This window comes from Salmo salar, chromosome ssa07 (genome assembly GCF_905237065.1).
Source record: "Salmo salar chromosome ssa07, Ssal_v3.1, whole genome shotgun sequence".
NCBI classification, from domain to species: domain Eukaryota; kingdom Metazoa; phylum Chordata; class Actinopteri; order Salmoniformes; family Salmonidae; genus Salmo; species Salmo salar.
In genome coordinates, this window is record NC_059448.1 from 35,745,318 (window position 1) to 35,767,471 (window position 22,154).

A 22,154-nucleotide genomic window follows, 5' to 3' on the forward strand; every position below is an offset into this window, starting at 1 on the left:
GCTACTCTGATGATTCCTACAGATACCACATTACTTGAACACGACTGTTGTGAGTTGTTTTGGATCAGCTCTCTGATGGGTTAATAGAGTCATCCGTTGGAAAACCCTGAGTTTATCTTATCTTACACACAGACGGTTCAAGCATTGTGGAGTGGGGTGTGAGGAAGGTAGGCTGGGCATCGGTAGTTACTACAATGGACAATGTGATAATACCAGGCAGTTAGATTTGAGAAAAGCAGACGTTCACTTTATGAGTGACACAATGCTTAACTATTGCATACAACTCTCTAATGGGGAATAACTCCCGAGGGGGACATGACGTAGTGCCGAGACAGTGGGTGATGGTACAAAAATATGTGACAGACACATTAGGGCCAACATGGGAAGGTCCTTATCAAGGCTTGCTCATAACGAGGTCAGCAGTAAAAGTTCAGGGAAAATCACGATGGACACATCATTCATTGCTGGTTGTCGATATTGATGACAAAGCGGGGCATGGAGAATAAAGAACTGATTGGCCCCCGATTGCTAATCAATCTCGGGTGAAGAAGCATAGTAAGATGATCAGAACCTGATAAGCTTCTATGTTGTACACCGCAGTCGTTATATTAGGGATATCTAGGTGAAATATACATTTCTCTTGAAACCAGGACATGTTACAGTGAGGGAAAAAAGTATTTGATCCCCTGCTGATTTTGTACGTTTGCCCACTGAAAAAGAAATGATCAGTCTATAATTTTAATGGTAGGTTTATTTGAACAGTGCGAGACAGAATAACAACAACAAAAATCCAGAAAAACACATGTCAAAAATGTTATAAATTGATTTGCATTTTAACGAGGGAAATAAGTATTAACAACACGTGATGCCCAACTTCCATCAACACGTCTCAACACCACTATGGGCGATAAAGTCCTAGACCACAAGAAAGCATACAAGACCCTCCCTCGTCTGCCATTCGGCAAATCAGATCGTGACTTACTTCCTGTTTACAAGCAGACGCTCAAACAGGAAGTACCCGTGATTCACTCCGTTGAGAAATGGTCACTAGAATAAGAGGTTATGCTACAGGACTGCTTGCAAGGCAAGCTATGACCGCAATGACCTCCGCAGAGTCAGCAAACGAGAAAAAGAACAATATAGGAATAAGGTGGAATCATATTACACAGACTGCCGCCCGCCGCATGTGGTTACAGTCCATTACGGATTACAAAGGAAGACCCAACCATGGTCTGCCCAACGATGCCGCTCTACCAGATGAACTCAATGCATTTTATGCACGCTTTGACAACAACATTGAACCTGGTGTCACTGACCCAGAGGATTTGGTGATCTTGCTCACCGAGGCCAACGTGAGAAGGGTCTTTAAATCAGGTCAACACCCTCAAAGCCACGGCCCCCAATGGTATTCCAGGGCGCGTGCTCAGAGCATGCACAGAAAAGTTGGCAGGCAAATTCATAGTCATTTTCAAAATCTCTTTGTCCCAGTCTGTAATCCCCATGTTTAATATGACCACAATCATTCCTGTTCCTAAGAACGTTAAGGCTTCATGCCACAATGACTACCACCCTGTAGCACTCACTTCTGTAATCGTTACGTGCTATGAGAAGCTGGTTATGGCACACAATAACTCCCTCATCCCAGCCACCCTAGACCCACTCCAGTTTACATACAGCCCCAACAGATCCATAGACGATGCAATCTCAATTGCACTCCACACTGTCCTCACCAACCTAGATAAGCGGAATACCTATGTGAGAATGCTGTTCATTGACTACAGCTCAGCGTTCAACACCATTGTCCCCTCCAAGCTCGTCACCAAGCTTATGACTTTGGGTCTGAACACCCAAGGTCACTGGATCCTGGACTTCCTGACGGGCCGACCCCAGGTGGTGAGGGTAGGCAACATCCGCCATGCTGACCCTTAATGCAGGTGCCCCACAGGGGTGTGTGCTTAGTTCCCTCCTGTACTCCCTGTTCACCCACAACTGTGTGGCCACGCACAAAACCATTATCAAGTTCGCTGACAGCACAACGGTGGTAGGCCTGATCACCAGTGACGATGAGACAGCCTACAGGGAGGAGGTCAGTGACCTGGCAGTGTGGTGCCGGAGCAACAACCGCTCCCTCAACGTCAGCAGGACCAGGGAGCTGATCGTGGACAGTAAACAGGGGGGGGGGGGGGTTCTACAGCTGTACCATTGAGAGCATATTGACTGGCTGCATCCCTACTTAGTATGGCAATAGCACCGCCCTCGATCGCATGGTGCTACAGAGGGTTGTGCGGACAGCCCAGTACATCACTTGGGGCGAGCTCCCAGCCATCCAGGACCTCTATATCAGGCGGTGTGAAAATAAGGCCCAGAAAATAGTCAACCACCCAAGCTATTGACTATTTTCTCTGCTGCCGCACAGGAAAAAGGTACAGGTGCATCAAGTCTGACACCAACAGGCTCCTGAACAGCTTCTCTCCCAAAGCAATACGACTGATAAATAGCTAACAAAATATCTACACAAACTATATTTTTTGACCTTTTATTTCAATCTTGCACTGTCTCACTCACACACACTGTCACCCCAACACACACAGACAAACACTCACTCCATTTTCTCACACACATAATATGCACATACATTTATACTGACTCTACACACCCGCTCACATACAAGATGCTGTTACTCTGTTTATCTTATATCCTGTTGCCTAATCCCTTTACCCTTATACATATCTACCTCCATCACTCCAGTATCCCTGCCCATGTAAATATGGTATTAGAACTGACTTTTTAAATATTTCCAGTATATAGTATGCTTACTTACTTTGTGTATTTCATATTCTTATTTCTCATGTTATTGATTATTGCATTGTTGGGTTTTGAGTTTGCAAGAAAGGCATTTCACTGTACATGTGACATTAAAAACTTGAAAAAACTCGCCACTGGTTGTGTATCAACTGAGCTCTATACAGTGGTCCTGTCTTCAGTCACGAGTTGTCCCGGTTACATGTGTCTATTGAAAATGGAAAGGACAGCAGTCCCTGCCACACCGGCAAAAAAGGCAAACCTGTTATGGTCTTTGCCTTTCAAAATCGGACGTGGTCTTCTTTGACATTCAGCACCTCACTTACCCCACTCCTACACCCTCATATGTCTCGGCACGACCCTGAACCACCTCGTGACTTATAGCTCACCTCAGGTTGTATAGACTAGACAGTCAGTGACACTAAGCCTCACAAAATGATACAGCTAGTGGGTTGAATCAGCGCTATCACAATGACTCAAACAATAGCATTGGCTCCCTCACAGGTATAACCTCGCCAAGACACCTTCACCTCTGGCTCAGGCACAACGACGGAAGCTGGAATCATTGAAGCGGAACAGACAGCACACACACAATCACACAGCACAATCCAAGGACATTCAGAGCATTACAAAAGATGACTGCAGGGAAAATCATCAAGGGTATAAAAGGGCTAAGAGTGAGTCTGACAACACGTACACACTCGCGCACACAACTGAGCAGCTCCAATGCAACTCACTAACGATCTGCCCCCATGCCTTTCCAGGACAGAGCTGATAAGACAGACAGATGCTGAAAGATTAGGGGACTGACAAAGAACAAGACCTTGAAACTTATAGGAGAACAAGTGGGAGTCAAAGGGTGAATAGACTCCTTCAAATCACACATAGAACTTTAAATCCTCCACAGAATAGCCCGTAGAAGTTGAAAGCATAACCCATAAAACTTTCAAAGTCGGCCATATAAATGCCCATAGAAGAACTATACCAAAGCTACTGCCGTTACCCCATTATGGCCTTGGATCACAAGTTTAAGCACCATCTCATCTCATCCAGACTGCATCACATCTAGCGGTGATTGGGAGTCCCATAGGGCGGCGCACAATTGACCCAGCGTCGTCCGGGTTTGGCCATCATTGTAATTAAGAATGTGCTCTAACTGGCTTGCCTAGTTAAATAAAGGTTAAATAAAATAAAACATCTCAAAGAAGTACAGTAGAAGTAAGCTATAGAACAAGCAAGTAAAAACTAAAATCATAATTTCAGTCCCTTGGATTATGCACGGTGGCCACTGGCCAGATGGCTGAGCTTAGTTCCCCCTCAGCTGTTCATATGGCATCGTTAGAACAACACCGCAGATGTTTCACTGCTTGTTTTCTCAGATGGAGTTCATTACCACAGAGCTGGGAACGGTGTTTTCATTTTTTTTTAAAAGAGGATGTCTTTATTTTAGCAAGGTGAGACAGGGAGGTGTTGTAACCCAAAGCAATGATACAGGGTCAGATATCTTATCTCCCTAAATGGTTTAGTTCAGGATTGGGGTGAACCTGTGTGGTTAAGTGGTAACGTTCCTACACAAAGCACATATCAGAGCTTCAAACGGTGTGGGTTCAATGATCCCTATGACCACCATTCCTACAGGCGTCTGATCTTCGATCTGTAATTAATATCCAGAAACATACCAAGGTCAGTGTTGGGTCCAGCCAGGACCTGTCTGAACTTGTCCAGGCGAGAGGCCTCTCTCTCTGTCATGGCTGGGGTCCCGGAGGTGTTCTGGTCAGCTATACGAGCCACCATGGGGATGGTGGGCCGGTGGGGCAGGGACTGCTGTCTGTGGAGCGACGCTCTCTCTCCGGCCGCATCTGGATAAACAGAGAGAGGGGACAGATACTGAGAACAATAAACATGCAGACACCCACAAAGATGCACACACACTTGGTCAAATGCAAAAACACACAGACAAACACGCACACCTGTTGCAAGCACCTTTCCTCCGAGCGCACCCATTGACGTCACGCGTCAAACAAACAGACACACACAAATACTGTGTAACTCAACCACCTTTCTCCATTCCAGCAACAGAATACCCCGATTACAGACAATTACAGGGCAGAGTAGAGTTTGTTCCCAGCAGCAAAAGGTAGAGGACAGTGGAGGACACCCAGAGAGGGTGTAGAGTGCTGCAGGGCCGAGGTCAGCCCACTCTCTGTATGTCTGTCTGTCTGTCTGTCTGTCTGTCCATTAGCAGAGAGCAGCCTGAGTGCAGGCTGGGTGCTGAAGCCTAATGAAAGCCTTGCAGTGGGCCATTATCTAATATAGTACCAGGCAGCTGGGTCCACAGAGACAGACCACAGCAGCAGACAACAACACATCAGAAGGCAGGGAGGGAGGAGAGTGCCAGGTTAGACAGACGGGAGAGGATAGAAGGGGGTAGAGAGGAGCTACCAGATAGACACAACAAGATTATAGTGATGTGACTAAAGGAAAATGAACACTGAGGTTTTATGTGATGAGTTGAGCTCAAGGTGGCAGCTTTGTTTGAACACAGCATGCAAAGGGGAGTGTGTGAGTACTATCACTACATGCAGACAAAGAACAAGAGAGGGGGTAGCTCAACAGGCACTGCATTATCACCATGATTTATAATTTAACAAACACTACAGTTGACTCAATAATAGAGAGCAGAACAATATATATATGCATGCATGGGCGTGTGTACCGAACAACACAGGTGAATGGAGCAGACACGAGACAGTATCTGCTCAGCCAGTGTCTCCTCCATGGAGATAACTACTGGTGTTAGGGCTGCTTTCTTATCTCCTGCACCACCACAGACAGCAGGCAGCCATTCCCCACTGCACAGCACAAACACCACGCTCTGCTGCTGTTACCACACTTACAAATTAACATGAAAAGCCTAACAGGCTCAGAGCAGAGGCAGGGGGAGAGGAAATATTGTGTATAGAAGGAGTGGGTGGAGACTGGAGACAGTTAGGAAGTTGATAGTCGCATCTGTCACCTCACCTGAAGCATACATTTGTTTGTTTGTTTGTTTGTCTGTTTGTTGATTGATGGATAGAGATGGAGAGATAGAGAGCAGGAGAGCGAGACCGAGAAAAGAGAAACGTGCGACAGATGTCAACTTACCCTTAGGTGATCCGATGGGGGCCTCACTCAGTGACTTCACAAGTCTGCCATCGCTGAGCGGGCTGGGCTCAGAGGCAAACGACACCTCAGGGGTCGATTCCTCCTCTTCCTCTTCTTCCACCTCTTCTTCATTTGCATCCTCTTCCTCTCTTTCCTCCAGCTCTGACGCGCCAGCATCGTCCTGTCTCTGCTTCTCCTGCTGCTTGCTGTGGTTCTCGATAACCTGCATAATGATAATAACAATATATTACATTTTTTAACTCCTTACAAACAGCTTAATGTAATGTAAGGGCTTATAAGTTAACATAAAAAAGGCTTATGAGTGCATAATAAGCGCCTTTGAAACACCCAAGGATGACTGACTGCTGTGTATGTTTACATCATAGAATCACCTTGTTGGCGGTTTCCATGACGACCTCGATGTTGAGGTTCTGTGCGGCCATGGCGAGCAGCTCGTCGTCATCGTCCCCCACATCCCAGGCATCGCTGGTGATGCTCTCAAACTCCTGGAAGGTGGTGGCTTTCTTTGGCTTCCCTCCCGGTGTCATCTGGGGCTTGTTGCCTGCTTTGATTAGACTGAGAGGGAGAAACATAAGGAGAAGTTTAGGGTACTAGAAGTCATCCAAAACATTAAAGAAGACATCAAAAGCACCAAAATGATACATGTATTTTCAATTCATGTTATTTTTTGCGGAAGGTGGAAGAGGTTGGTAATAATGGTAATTTGAAGGACAGGTGTAAAACTTAGAAAGGATGAACAGAAGGGCCGTGAAAGATTAGGACAGAGAGCCAAATTCACTCTGGAAAGGCAACTTCAAACCTTCAACTGTCCATTAGATGGCATTAAGATTCAAATGCCAAATACGGTTTGTCAAAAAGTGCCTACTTCAGCCAAAGAGCATAATCTTGTACTAAATTCCAAAACCGCACGGGTCTTTTTTAAGTTATATTAGTCAAAGACTGCAGGTGTGCCCTTGATATCGACAGGCTACGGATGGATATTCTCACGTTGACGCAGCGAGCCAATGTTGAAAATAACTGACCGACGATAATGAAAGAAATTAGACAACCACAAAAACATTCCACATGGACTATCAATGAGTCAGCATCTATTTAAATGATTTCAAAATGGTTATTGTAAAAGCTACACAATCATAGCGCAGAGATGAAATCAATTAAAAATACAATCTCACAGAAAACCTTCCTTTGTGTATGAGAGATGTTTTCTTCAAGGGGAAAAATGTAATAAAAAGCCAATTTAAATGTATCATTTTTCCTCTCATGAGACTCAGGTGTGCACCAAAGATTGAAAAACAGTACACGTGGAAGAAGAGAGGGAGGGGGGACCCTTCCTTTCCATCTTATTATTTTCATTCAAAACAAAGCATTAGCATAACAAAAGCAAAGCCAAGTTCAATATGACTCTGCCTGTGACTAGCCCACCCCTGACAGGTGATAAAACTATGGAACTCAGCCTAACAATAACAAGTAACTGAAATAAACCCCTCTGTGGACATCAACCACATGATTAAACTTGCTGCACTTTAATCTCAATGGCAAAGCAACAAAAGCCTATTACTGAAGATCACTGCTTCATGCATTTCCGCTCCCTCCTTGTCAACCCACAACCAACAGTTGGGAGAATATACTTGGTATACTGGTATGTGAGCAGATGGGTGGAGTTTCAGAACTGTGCTAGACTGGACTGGGCTGGAATGCACAGCCCAGAGAGCCAGCCGGGAGAATATTATACTGTTCCCTATATAGAGTATTTGATTAGGCCTACCTTGGGTCTGTGTGTGTTAATCTAAACAGATGTCAAATGGGGATAAGACAGATCATAAATATATAGTCGGTGCCAGGCCTGAGAAGTAAGCCCTTCTAGGTATCAGTCTGTCTCTGCTTTAGGGAATTTCCATCGAAAAGGACACATGAGCACCAACATGTGAAGTTCACAGGCACATATAAAATGTTGTCAAATGAAAGCTATATATTTTGGGGAAATTAAGGCATAGATACATTTTTCAACCATTTTCCATCTTAAAAATTAGGCATAGTCAAGGCTTTGATTTCTGGATAAACAAATGGAAAAGGGCCTCCTGAGTGGCGCAGCGGTCTAAGGCACTGCCTGAGACATCACTACAGATCCGGGCTCGATCCCGGGATGCGTCGCAGCCGGCCTGGACCGGGAGACCCATGAGGCAACGCACAATTGGCCCTGCGTCGTCCGGGATAGGGGAGGGTTTGGCCAGCCGGGATGTCCTTGTCCCATCGCGCAATAGCGACACCTGTGACGGGCCAGGCGCATGAACGCTGACACGGTCGCCAGTTGTACTGTGTTTCCTCCGACACATCGGTGTGCCTGGCTTCCGGGTTAAGCGAGCAGTGTGTCAAGAAGCAGTGCGGCTTGGCAGCGTTGTGTTTCAAAGGACACACGGCTCTCGAGTCCGTACGGGAGTTGCAGCGATGGGACTTGACTGTAACTAGCAATTTGATATCACAAATATTGGGGAGAAAAAGGGGTAAAAAGTTAAATAATAATTATAATGGAAAAGGGGTCTTAGCAAAAATCTACGAGAAAAAGTCTTCAACGGTATTAGAAATACATCAAAACACCATAATGTTGATGTAAAGACCCCTGACAACTAATATCAACACTTATATTTAGTATTGGAGAAATTGTTAACCTTGTGTAAGTTTAAGAAATATTGTCTTGTACCTTGTAATTCTGTTACCAAAAACTGATATCTTTAAGATATTTTCTCTCCCTCATAAGGGAGGGTAATGAAAGTTCGCAGAAGTAACAAGTAATGGTAGACCTACCAGTAGTTAGTGATTTTACTGATATACATTTTGTTTACCATTTATTATGTAATTAAAACTCGTAATCCAAATTGGTAACGGAATAACCCCACGAAAAAAAATCAGTAATGGAATTACTGCAACTGAATTGGCTACAATGGGAAATAATAAGTCACAAACCACAGTTGGGTCACCTTCTATTGTCCTCCCTTCAACAGGCACACTTATGTTCAGCTCAAAATGAATTTCTTTGTCTTTCTGTTGTCTAGTAGTCTAACCAAGAGTGTTAAAACAGTCTGCGTCCCAGTTAATGTCTTACTGACACCTACCCACGAGCCCCCTCTCTTTCAATTTACTGTAACCAGCATCCTCACCCACTGAGCACCGACCAACACCGGACGTTCATGGACATTGAAAAGTAGTTCACATTTGGTCAGGCCACCCTGGCCTTGACGTTAACATGCACAGACAAAACGGACTGGACCAAATCTGAACCTAGTGTATCATAGACGTAAGTTCTGAATAGCACAGTACAGTGAGTAGAGCACAGTAGAGTACAGTCCAATACAATACAGTAGTACAGTATAATAGAGGACAGTAAAATACAGTACTATACTTTACTGAACTCTACTGTATTGTACTGCACTGTCCTCTTCTGTGCTGTTCAAACTAGTAAAATATGACGACAATAAAATTATATCCATAATTATGCATTTCTGTGTAGTACAGATCAAGGACCCATGTTGTAATCAATTACCATAATTATATTACCGGGTGTAAATCCACTTCACTGAATGTAGTTCAATAACCAAAATATATATTTTTCAAACAAGGTGCCATGTCATAGCTGACACCCCAATCTTTCTGCAGACATCTTTGAATGTTAATTCGGAGCCGATATTTATCAGAGTTCTTGGAAAATGTGGTCTCATAAAAACCTAAGGGAGATTTTACCGTAATTCCATTACCATTACACCCAGTTAGGTCAACTTTGAAATCAATGTTTTTTGTTTGACATACATTTGAAAGTGAAAACAACTGAGTCAAAGCATAATTATGTTACCGTGGAATTGCCCTTTAGCTAATCTGCTGTTGTGTTGGCAAGGCAACGATGTAGCTAGTGTTGATTAAACTGTTAGACAGCCAGGCTAAAGTGGAGCGGCCATAATTCCCTATCCTCAATCAAGTCAAGCGGGTGCTTAAAAAGACAGTCAAACTAGGACATGCAGTGTTTCTGTAATTACAATAGCCCTAACGCATAGATCACACTGACAGCGTCATTGCGCAAAATGGTATGAAGCATCATCTGGATATCTGTGCAAAAGTTCAACATTCACCTTCTGCTACCATTTCTGTCAAGCCATACAATTTGATGCATACGTTCGATAAATACAATGTATGCACCACACAGAATGCACTGAAACTGTCTCTGCAATGCAATGCTGCAAGGAAAACGTAGCGTTCCATTGGAAATGAATGTACTTCTGGTGTACCAAAATGCAATGACGCTGTCAGTGTGTTTGAGGCTTAAGAAAGTTACAATAGCACTGAATGTTGGCCTCAAAATTTCCTGAAAGTGCTAAACACACCCAGTTTATTGACTGGATTTTCAGGTCCGTTCACTACTTCAACCTGAATGACCATCTTAAATCCCCTATCAAAGGACCAACAGTCACCATTGTAGAATATGTCCCAAATGGCACGTTATTCCCTATATTGTGCACTACTAGAAGGAAATGGGGTGCTATCTGTGACACAGACGTACTGTTGAGCCTATACAGTACAACTAATCAAACACTTACTTAGCATGCAGAAGAGGGTCGAAAGGAGGATGTTGAGCACCATACACATGTTGTATGCTGTGGAGAGGAAAGAAAACACAATGACCTATTGCTATGCTTTGACAAGAAATCTACTGAATGAATGTATTACTGTATTACAGTGTGTTATAGTGAACAGTGGATAACATGTCTCTGTCAACTAATGCCTTGATTCAGTTAAAGTGCACTCCAATAAGGAGCAAAGTCGTAGAGCATGAATGAGCAGACTAACTTTGGCTTACTCAGGTTTCATTTGAAAACAACAGAAGTTAACAAAATGTGATGCCCCATTTGATTATTTGATGAGCATGTAGGTAGCTAACCTAAATGTGAAGTTACTTGAAACTTGGCTACACATCAGAAAGAAGTTCAATAAGTCGTCTAATTTCATTGTTGGTGTGTTTACAATACGCTCTGACAACGAGTCAGTTCAATCAGAAAAGGTTACTAGCTAGCTAAATGAAAACCCTAGCAAGTTAGCGAACTGGCTAGCTAGGAATGTTTGGCTGGTTAACTAAGCTAGCTGTTTACCTATCCGACTAAAGTATACTAGCCTTAAGCTAGCAAATGGATGCTGATATGTTCTCTGCACTCACTGTCGCATGCGCACGTTTGGCAACCCCATAAAGTATGACATAGAACAAGAAATCATTCTTGATATGTGAAAATGTTCATGTTTTAACGTTACAGTCAGTGTGATATGCATTTTCGGATTCAATAGTGAAACGAAGCTAGCTATCAAGCAGTGAGTAAATGTAGCTAGCAAGAAGGAACACGTCACTAACCTGCCAGGGACCTTAGCTGTGTTTCTTTTCCAGAATTGTTTCTTGTTTCCGTCAGTTGACATTTTACTTCCCCGGTACAATATGTCATATACACAAAAATGCGAGTGTTGTTAGCTATAGCTTTTAAAACGTCTAACGTGTGTTTATTTACACCCAGTTCCCTCCGCCATGTTGGATCTGGGTTCCTCTGAGCAAGCGCTGCAGGGATTGGTCCGTTTCACATTGCCTAGCCATCGCCCAATCACAAGTACGATCGACCGAAAGTGATTTGAGACGCGGTTGACGTCAGTTTCAACTGGTGTCAGTTGCTAAATTCATGTGCTAATATTTTACCTCATAAATCTAATTGTGCTAATGGAAAAGTTTCATATTCATAAATGTAAAAACTCTTCCGTGTTTTCTATAAGGAATTCAAGCAGTACATTAAGACCATTCTACATTCTTCTAATAAGAAAGCTGTTAAAACAATCAATATGTGTGTTTCTTTTAAGGTCTTTGTATAATCTGTAATTTGTTGTACCCCCTAGCATATGCTATCATTGTCTATTTATGTACTTATTGTATGTATACAGACTTTTCTACATTGGTAATAAAAATAAAAAAATTCAAAATGAATTAAAAAAATGTATGTGCTATTCGATACTAGAAACTCGGAAATGTCCGACTACTTTCCTGGTTGAATTTATTTACGTGCCGCGTTCAACGAATCAGCAAATCGGACATTTCCAAGGTTCATAGTTCCGACTAGCTTTGTGAACGTGGCAAGTGTCGCTGAGGTATAATGTCGCGTTATCATCGCAGTCGGAACTAGGAAACTCGGAAATGTCCGACTTTTATTTTTTTTATTAACAACATATCAATACAGGAAGTACATGTGGGAACACAAATATATATAAATAATATACAAAGGACAATTGGGCTAGGAGGTACAATATCATATTACACAAGGACCTTAAGGGACATACACACACTTAATTCTAACAGCTTTTTTGTTAGTAGAATATTTAATTGTCTTAAAATATAGTTAAATTTCTTTTTGTAAGGTAAGAAAATGTGGTGTTTTGTTTGTAAATTTACATTTGTGAATATGAAATTTGGCAAAAATAATAAAGAAATGAATTACATAAAATTGTTTCAGCTTATTTCTATCATAGGTAAAGAATCCAAGCAGTACATCTCTCCATATAGTGTAAAATCTTCATAAATGTGTTCAATTATAAATCTACGGATGTCTTGCCACAGTTTCCTTACATGAACACAATGCCAAAAAAGATGCAACTCGTTTCTGGGTGGTGATTACAAAAAGGTACAATTTGAGTTTATGTTTTCCTTAAACTTCTTCATATAGTGGCTGGCAGGATAATATTTATGAACAATTTTAAAGGAAACATCCTTAATTTTGTTAACAAGTAAGTATGTGTGTGGCAACATCCAAACTTTTTTCCAACAGATATTACCAATAAATCCATTCCAATAAGGCATGACATAAGGTCGTATCGCTGTGTTGTTGAATGGACCAAAAGATAAACAAATCTTTCCTACTGATGAGTCAACAGTATTAATGGAAGGTAGGCTTTGAGGGACAGGTCTTGACACGTTCCTGAATAATAAAGCAACACCTGAGGGAATGGCATCTAAAACAATTGCAAAATCTTTAGGTGTTACAGGGAACTTGTAAAGTGATAAGAATTCCTTATAACTAAGTAAAAAAAACTCTGCAATTACAAGTTGGCTCACCAATAGGATATTATTTCGGAACCAATATTCTAAAAACAAAGTATTTTTATACAATATATCCCAATTATTCCATATATAATATCTGTGTGGAGAAAAATTATGCTTATACCATGCCAAGAAAACCTGCCGATGAAAAGCAGAAAGTTTCACTGGAACTTTGTCAATATTATAATTGCAAACCAACATGAAGTTGAGGCCACCAAAAGTAGAGAAGACATGATGAGGAATAAAATTCCACATAGAAGTAGGTCTTCTTAGGAATTGTTTAATTCAATTGATCTTAAAAGTATTATTTAAGGTAGTAAAGTCCAGAAAATTCAGTCCGCCATACTCATAAGTGTTCATTAGAACAGATTTCCTGATGTAATGGGTACGGTTTCTCCACAGAAAGTTGACCATCTGGTCTATCTCCTTGCTTATTTTACTGTCAAGATATAAAGACAGAGCGTCATATGTTAGCCTAGAGATACCTTCAGCCTTGGTTATTAGGATGCTTCCTTTTAAAGATAAGTCCCTCTATAGCCATTGATTTAGCTTCTTCTGGGTTTTTTAAATAAGAGGAAATGTCCGACTTCATTGAACGCAGTACGTGATTAACTACAACCAGTTAGCAAGTCGGACATTCCTAGTTTCCTAGTTCAGACTAGCACCTGAATGTGGAATAATATGAACAGTCAGTGTGTATGAGCGATGATAATTTCCTGTACACAGAGGCAGATAGTCTAGTGGTTAAGAGCGTTGGGCAAGTAGCCTAAAATAGCCTAAAAGTAATATAAAAATATAAAAAATCTGAGGTTTGGACGATTCGCGATATACAGTTGAAGTCGGAAGTTTAGAAACACTTAGGATGGCGTCATTAAAACTCGTTTTTCAACCACTCCACAAATTTCTTGTTAACAAACTATAGTTTTGGCAAGTTGGGTAAAACATCTACTTTTTTTCCAACAATTGTTTAAAGACAGATTATTTGACTTATAATTCACTGTATCACAGAAGTTTACCTGCACTAAATTGACTGTGCCTTTAAACAGCTTGGAAAATTACAGAAAATTATGTCATGGCTTTAGAAGCTTCTGATAGGCTAATTGACATCCTTTCAGTCAATTGTAGGTGTACCTGTGGATGTATTTCAAGGCCTACCTTCAAACTTAGTGCCTCTTTGCTTGACATCATGGGAAAATCAAAATAAATCAGCCAAGACCTCAGAAAGAAAGTCCTCCACAAATCTGGTTCATCCTTGGGAGCAATATCCAAACGCCTGAAGGTACCACGCTCATCTGTACAAACAATAGTACCCAAGTATAGTTCGCATCATACCGCTCAGGAAGGAGATGCATTCTGTCTCCTAGAGATGAATGTACTTTGGTGCGAAAAGTGCAAATCAATCCCAGAACAACAGCAAAGGACCTTGTGAAGATGCTGGAGGAAACAAGTACAAAAGTATCTATATCCACAGTAAAACGAGTCCTATATTGACATAACCTGAAAGGCTCCTCAGCAAGGATGAAGCCAGTGCTCCAAAACCTCCATAAAAAAGCCAGACTACGGTTTGCAACTGCACATGGGGACAAAGATCGTACTTTTTTGAGAAATGTCCTCTGATCTGATGAAACAAAAATAGAACTGTTTGGTCATAATGACCATCGTTATGTTTGGAGGAAAAAGGGGGAGGCTTGCAAGCCAAAGTACACCATCCCAACCGTGAAGCACAGGGGTGGCAACATCATGTTGTGGGGGTGCTTTGCTGCGGTAGGGGCTGGTGCACTTCACAAAATAGATGGCATCATGAGGGAGAAAAACTAAGTGAATATACTGAAGCAACATCTCAAGACATCAGTCAGGAAGTTAAAGCTTGGTTGCAAATGGGTCTTCCAAATGGACAATGACCCCAAGCATACCTCCAAAATTGTTGGAAAATGGCTTAAGGACAACAAAGTCAAGGTATTGGAGTGGCCATCACAAAGCCCTGATCTCAATCCTATAGAACATTTGTGGGCTTATCTGAAAAGCTTGTGCAAGCAAGGAGGCCTACAAACCTGACTCAGTTACACCAGCTCTGTCAGGAGGAATGGGCCAAAATTCACCCAACTTGTTGTTAAAAGCTTGTGGCAGGCCTACTCAAAACGTTAGACCAAAGTTAAACAATTCAAAAGCAATGCTACCAAATACTAATTGAGTGTATGATGATCCTAACTGACCAAAAACAGGGATTTTTTACTCGGATTAAATGTCAGGAATTGTGAAAAACTGAGTTTAAATGTATTTGGCTAAGGTGTATGTTAACTTCCGACTTCAACTGTATATCTCGATTTCTTGTTTTTCTCTAAACAAAATAAAAAAGGCCAAGACATAACTCTTAATTCAATTTTCTTTATTAAAAGAAAACAAATATACAAGGCCTCGAAGCCTATTTGTGCAAAAGAATGAACAACACACACACCCACACATCTATTCTATTGTTTAGGAATGTTTGACCACTATCTATTCGAGTATGTAATTTATATAATAATTTTGAATGAAAATGTATTAATTTAGTTAATTTGTTATAATGAAAACAGCCTGTGGCTATTTGCTGTTGGATTGGCAGAATAACACAAATACTTACACATTAGCCTACAGCTAACTTTTCTTAATGCACTTTAATTATCCAATGTGACACTTACCGATGGCGAGGTGAAGCCTGTGCCCAAAGCACAGCAGGCTGGTCCAGTTGATCAAACGCAATGCTTTTATCATGTTGCTCCCACTGTGAGTTGTCATGCGCACCTGTCGGTCTTTGCACATCTTCCACGATGCCAGAGAGTCATTGAGACCCTGGGCTATTACTTATTTGGTATTTGATTAGGATCCCCATTAGCTGTTGCAAAAGCAGAAGCTACTATACCTAGGGTCCTGATCATCGGGGAAGTAAGACGTCTGGAGGAAGACATTTTGCAATTTCCAGTCTTCATTTATGTAGTGGACTGTCAAACTTAGGTATGGCTCTGCCGTTCTGCTCGACAATAGATTGGCTGTGGTGGAAAAATAAGAAACACTAGCCAGCTTCTCTGCGACTCTTTCTGGGTTAGCAGTGTATAATCGCAGCAGGGATTCTTCCGTGAAATACTTGGCAGCTGATATTTGTGGTCAACTGTACTTAAAAACCTCTCTAGGGTAGGTGGGACGAAATCGGCCCGCACTATTCAACAGCCACTGACACATCAGAGCGCCAAATTTAAAACCATAAAATGTCATAATTCAAAGTTCTCAAACATAGGACTATTTTACACCATTTGAAAGACAAGACTCTCGTTAATCTAGCCACATTGTCCGATTTCAAAAAGGCTTTACAGCGAAAGCAAAACATTAGATTATGTTAGGAGAGTACATAGCCAGAAATAACCACACAGCCATTTTTCAAGCAAGCATATATGTCACAAAAACCAAAAACACAGCTAAATGCAGCACAAACCTTTGATGATCTTCATCAGATGACACTCCTAGGACATTATGTTATACAATACATGCATGTTTTGTTCAATCAAGTTCATATTTATATCAAAAACCAGCGTTTTACATTAGCATGGGATGTTAAGAACTAGCAACTAGCATACACACCGCAAACTTCTGGTGAATTTACTTAATTACTCAGCATAAAACGTTCACAAAATACATAACAATTGTTTTAAGAATTATAGATACAGAACTCCTTTATGCAATCGCTATGTCAGATTTTAAAATAGCTTTTCGGCGAAAGCACATCTTGCAATATTCTGAGTAGATAGCCCGGCCATCACGGCTAGCTAATTTGACACCCACCAATTTGACCCTCACCAAACTCAGATTTACTATAAGAAAAATTGGATTACCTTTGCTGTTCTTCATCAGAATACACTCCCAGGACTTCTACTTCAACAACAAATGTTGTTTTGGTTCGAAATAATCCATAGTTATATTGAAATAGCTCCGCTTTGTTCGTGCGTTCAGGTCACAATCCGAAGGGTGACGCGCGAGCGCATTTCGTGACAAAAAAATTCAAAATATTCCATTACCGTACTTCGAAGCATGTCAAACGCTGTTTAAAATAAATTTTTATGTGATTTTTCTCGTAAAATAGCGATAATATTCCAACCGGGCGACGTTGTATTCATTCAAAGACTGAAAGAACAAAATGGAGAATTCAAATAAACGCGCATCTCCAGTGTCACTGTCCCCAGGCAGGCCAGTAACAAACTCTGCTGCTCTTCTTTGCCCAGAGACTGCAGACATCTCATTACACTTTCTGGCGCCTTCTGAGAACCAATGGAAGCCTTAGAAATTGTCACGTTACAGCACAGATGCTGTATTTTCGATAGAGAGGCTACAAAAGGACAATAAATTGTCAGACAGGGCACTTCCTGTATGGAATCTTCTCAGGTTTTGGCCTGCCATATGAGTTCTGTTATACTCACAGACACCATTCAAACAGTTTTAGAAACTTTAGAGTGTTTTCTATCCAAAGCTAATAATTATATGCATATTCTAGTTTCTGGGCAGGAGTAATAATCAGATTAAATCGGGTATGTTTTTTATCCGGCTTTGAAAATACTGCCCCCTATCCATAACAGGTTAAGGTTTTGAGGCTGATGTTTGGAAACTCGAACCTTTAGCTCCCTCCACAGATTTTCTATGGGATTAAGGTCTGGAGACTGGCTAGGCCACTCCAGGACCTTAATGTGCTTCTTCTTGAGCCACTCCTTTGTTGCCTTGGCCGTGTGTTTTGGGTCATTGTCATGCTGGAATACCCATCCACGACCCATTTAATCGGGTACGTTTTTTATCCGGCCGTGCAAATACTGCCCCCTAGCCCCAACAGGCTAACAGCTTTTTAAAGCCTAGCTTTTTACTGTAAAGATTGTGACAATATCTTTCGCTATGTAATAGGTCCCTGCATCCGTTATCTCCTTCCACCTCAAACTTTTCTTGTCATAAGGGAATACGTTTGAAAAGGATGTGGCTATGGTAGTTTGTCTTTTAGCAGATGATTTGGGAATAGGGCGACTGGAATCGGCATTGCGTAGTCTCACGCATTCCTCCCATTCCACCACGTGTTTCAGTTGCAGGTGATGGAAGAGGTTGGTTGTGCTGCTGCTTTTCATAGAAATTGTCTTTCGACACATTTTGCACAGGACATTCGTTTGCTGAACATCCAACCTCTTCAACCTGAACCATTTCCATAGTACTGAAAAAAACATTGCTGCCCTTTTTGGGGGTGATTTCATCCTCACGAGAGGTTGAGCTGCAAGAAATTCACTACACTCGCATTAACATCTGCTAACCATGTGTATGTGACCAATTGGATTTGATTTGAACTGGCTTCCTCACTTTCCATTTTGGTGGAACTCTTACCGCCGCTACCCTTCTCCAGCGTGGTTACAATTTGTGAAAGGCTGTCTAGGGTTGTGATTGGTGGATAACCTCGTGATTCGTGATTCGACATTGGGCTGACAAAGAAGAGATGCTGCATTTGTAAAACGTTACAACATTATAACAGAACCTCGATTTTTGCGATACAGGTATTTTCCATATCGTGCTAAAACATAAACTCGAATATATCAAAAAAACTTGATATATCGCCCAGCCCACAGTCTGAGGTCCTGAGCGCTCTGGAACAGGTTTGCATCAAGGATCTCTCTGTACTTTGCTCAGTTCATCTTTGCCTCGATCCAGACAAGTCTCCCAGTCCCTGCCGCTGAAAAACATCCCCACAGCATGATGCTGCCACCACCATGCTTCACCATAGGGGTGGTGCTAGGTTTCCTCCAGACATTGCACTTGGCATTCAGGCCAAAGAGTTCGATCTTGATTTCATCAGAGAAACTTATTTCTCATGATCTGAGAGTCCTTTAGGTGACATTTGGCTCCAAGCGGGCTGCCATGTGCCTTTTACTGAGGAGTGGATTCCGTCTGCCCACTCTACCATAAAGGCCTGACTGGTGGACTACTGCAGAGATGGTTGTCCTTCTGGAAGGTTCTCCCATCTCCACAGAGGAACTCTGGAGCTCTGTCAGAGTGACCATCGGGTTGTTGGTCACTTCCCTGACCTAGGCCCTTTTCCCCTGATTGCTCAGTTTGGTCGTGCGGCCAGCTCTAGGAAGAGTCTTGGTGGTTCCAAACTTCTTCCATTTAAGATTGATGGAGGCCACTGTGTTCTTAGGGACTTTCAATGCTGCAGATAGTTTTTGGTACCCTTCCCCAGATCTGTGCCTTGACATAATCCTGTCTCGGAGCTCTATGGACAATTCCTTCGATCTCACGGCTTGGTGTTTTATCTGGCATGCACTGTCAACAGTGAGACCTTAAATAGACAGGTCTGTGCCTTTCCAAATCATGTCTAATCAATTTATTTTACCACAGGTGGACTCCAATCAACTTGTAGAAACATCTCAAGGAGGATCAATGGAAACAGGATGCGCCTGAGCTCAATTTCAAATCTCATAGCAAAGGGTCTGAATACTAATGTAAATAAGGTATTTCAGATTTTTTTTATACATTTGCAAAAGTTGTATAAACCTGTTTTGACTTTGTCATTATGGGGTATTGTGGGTTGATTGCTGAGGATAAAAAAAAAATATCAATTTTAGAATAAGGCTGTAACGTAAACAAAATGTGGAAAAAGTCAAGGGGTCTGAATACTTAACGAAGGCACCGTATGCATTGTTTATTATTTTGATTTCTTTAAAACAATTGTTGGTGTTCTGTGTTTTACGTGATTGATGGGTGAATAGGTGCATTCTTGTCAAATAAATATTCATATTCATTCATGATTTGCGATACTTTCTGCAATGAGTTAATCTGGCTTTGATTCTGCAACAGAATATGTCAACAAATTAGTTTGGAATTGTTTAATACAGCAGTGCGTTCTGACACCATGAATTGAAATAGATTTCACCTTGCTCATATAGTTGGCAGAAATTACAAGGGATTAAATAAAGACCTCCACTGGCTGAAGGAGAAGAGGATCTGCTAAAATAAGGGTATGATGCTAATATCATCTAGGTAGGTAGCTTGCTAGCTACATAGCTTCTTTGGGGGGGAAAAATTGCCTAGTTGTAACGAGTGTCGTAATGATTGGACCAAGGTGCAGCGGGAACGTGTATACTCATCTTCTTTAATTGGTAAAAAGAAGGAAAAAACAAACAAAACACGTATACAAACACAACGACCGACACTAACAGTCCTGTCATGTGCTCAGACACTAAACAAGGAGACAACTACCCACAAATCCCATGACAAAAACACCCCTCCTAAATAAGACCAACGAAGAGCTGCTGCTTCCAATTGAAGGTCAACCCCATCAACTAAACATAGAAATAGAAAGACTAGACCAGAACATAGAAATATACTCACATAGAACATTAACCAATACCCCAGAACACTCTAAACAAACACGCCTCTACATAAACACATAGCCCAACAAACCCTGAACCACATAAAACAAACACCCCCTGCCACGTCCTGACCAAACTACAATAACAAATAACCCCTTTACTGGTCAGAACGTGACACTAGTATTCATGGCACATACATTTCTGACTGCTACTAGGATAGTATTCTGTACAAGACTAAATAACTAAGAAAAATATTTGTTAAAATATGGAACCGTAAATTTAAATATTGAAGATATATAGGTGACAGCAAAGGTGTCAACTAGTGATGAAGGGCAGGAGCTTGCAGGGATTTGTAGTCTTGTGAATGTATATTGATAAAAAGCACATTGTCTCCTAGAGATTTACATGGTTATTGAAAAGTTGTGCCAGGGTAAGCCTACACAAAACATTATTTGATGTGTTTCTAAAATCCACAATGGAAAAAATTATTGGTGAAAAAACGATTGGAACCATTTCTGTGTTTGGGTTTTATGGGTATTATGACATGTCCACTGTGGGGATCAATAGGAGTGTGGGCTCATTGTAATGGCTGGAATGTAATAAATGTGAGGGAGTCAAACTTGGATTCCATATGTCTGGTGTTTTTTAGGTACTATTTAATGAAGCTGCCAGTTGAGGACTTGTGAGGCGTTTGTTTCTCAAGCTAGACACTCTAATGTACTTGTCCTCTTGCTCAGTTGTGCAACGGGGCCTCCCACTCCTCTTTCTATTCTGGTTAGAGCCAGATTGCGTTGTTCTTTGAAAGGAGTAGTACACAGCGTTGTACAACATCTTCAGTTTCTTGGAAATGTCTCGCATGGAAAAGCCTCTATTTCTCAGAACAAGAATAGAAGGTTGAGTTTCAGAACAAAGTTCTTTGTTTCTGGCCATTTTGAGCCTGTATACGAACCCACAAATTCTGATGCTCCAGATACTCAACTAGTCAAAAGAAGGCCTGTTTTATTGCTTCTATAATCAGCACAACAGTTTTCAGCTGTGCTAACATAATTGCAAAAGGGTTTTCTAATGATGAATTAGCCTTTTAAAATGATAAACTTGGATTACCTAACACAACGTGCCATTGGAACACAGGAGTGATGGTTGCTGATAATGGGCCTCTGTACGCCTATTTACAACATTAATTAAGAGGCATTAACAATGTATACACTGTATTTCTGATGAATTTGATGTTATTTAAATGGACAAAAATGTGCTTTTCTTTCAAAAACAAGGACATTTCTAAGTGGCCCCAAAGTTTTGAACGGTAGTGTGTGTTTGTGTATATATATACACTGCTCAAAAGAATAAAGGGAACACTAAAATAACACATCCTAGATCTGAATGAATGAAATAATCTTATTAATTACTTTTTCCTTTACATAGTTGAATGTGCTGACAACAAAATCACACAAAAATAATCAATGGAAATCCAATTTATCAACCCATGGAGGTCTGGATTTGGAGTCACACTCAAAATTAAAGTGGAAAACCACTCTAGAGGCTGATCCAACTTTGATGTAATGTCCTTAAAACAAGTCAAAATGAGGCTCAGTAGTGTGTGTGGCCTCCACGTGCCTGTATGACCTCCCTACAACGCCTGGGCATGCTCCTGATGAGGTGGCGGATGGTCTCCTGAGGGATCTCCTCCCAGACCTGGACTAAAGCATCTGCCAACT

At 41.4% G+C, this 22,154-nt stretch overlaps 1 protein-coding gene across 2 annotated transcripts in view; it reads right to left on the reverse strand.

Annotated features, from left to right (window-relative positions):
- The window catches only part of LOC106609109 (TBC1 domain family member 22B), a 187,820-nt gene extending 176,251 nt beyond the window's left edge, over nt 1-11,569 (reverse strand). For both annotated transcript variants that reach the window (XM_014207530.2, XM_014207531.2), the window contains exons 1-5: nt 11,354-11,569; nt 10,551-10,607; nt 6,339-6,522; nt 5,947-6,169; nt 4,482-4,661 (exon numbers count right to left, since the gene is read on the reverse strand). In XM_014207530.2, coding sequence (XP_014063005.1) covers nt 4,482-4,661; nt 5,947-6,169; nt 6,339-6,522; nt 10,551-10,607; nt 11,354-11,415 — 706 coding nt within the window. In that variant the 5' untranslated portion in view covers nt 11,416-11,569. The remainder of the gene's footprint in view (nt 1-4,481; nt 4,662-5,946; nt 6,170-6,338; nt 6,523-10,550; nt 10,608-11,353) is intronic.
- Nucleotides 11,570-22,154: the final 10,585 nt, after the last annotated feature.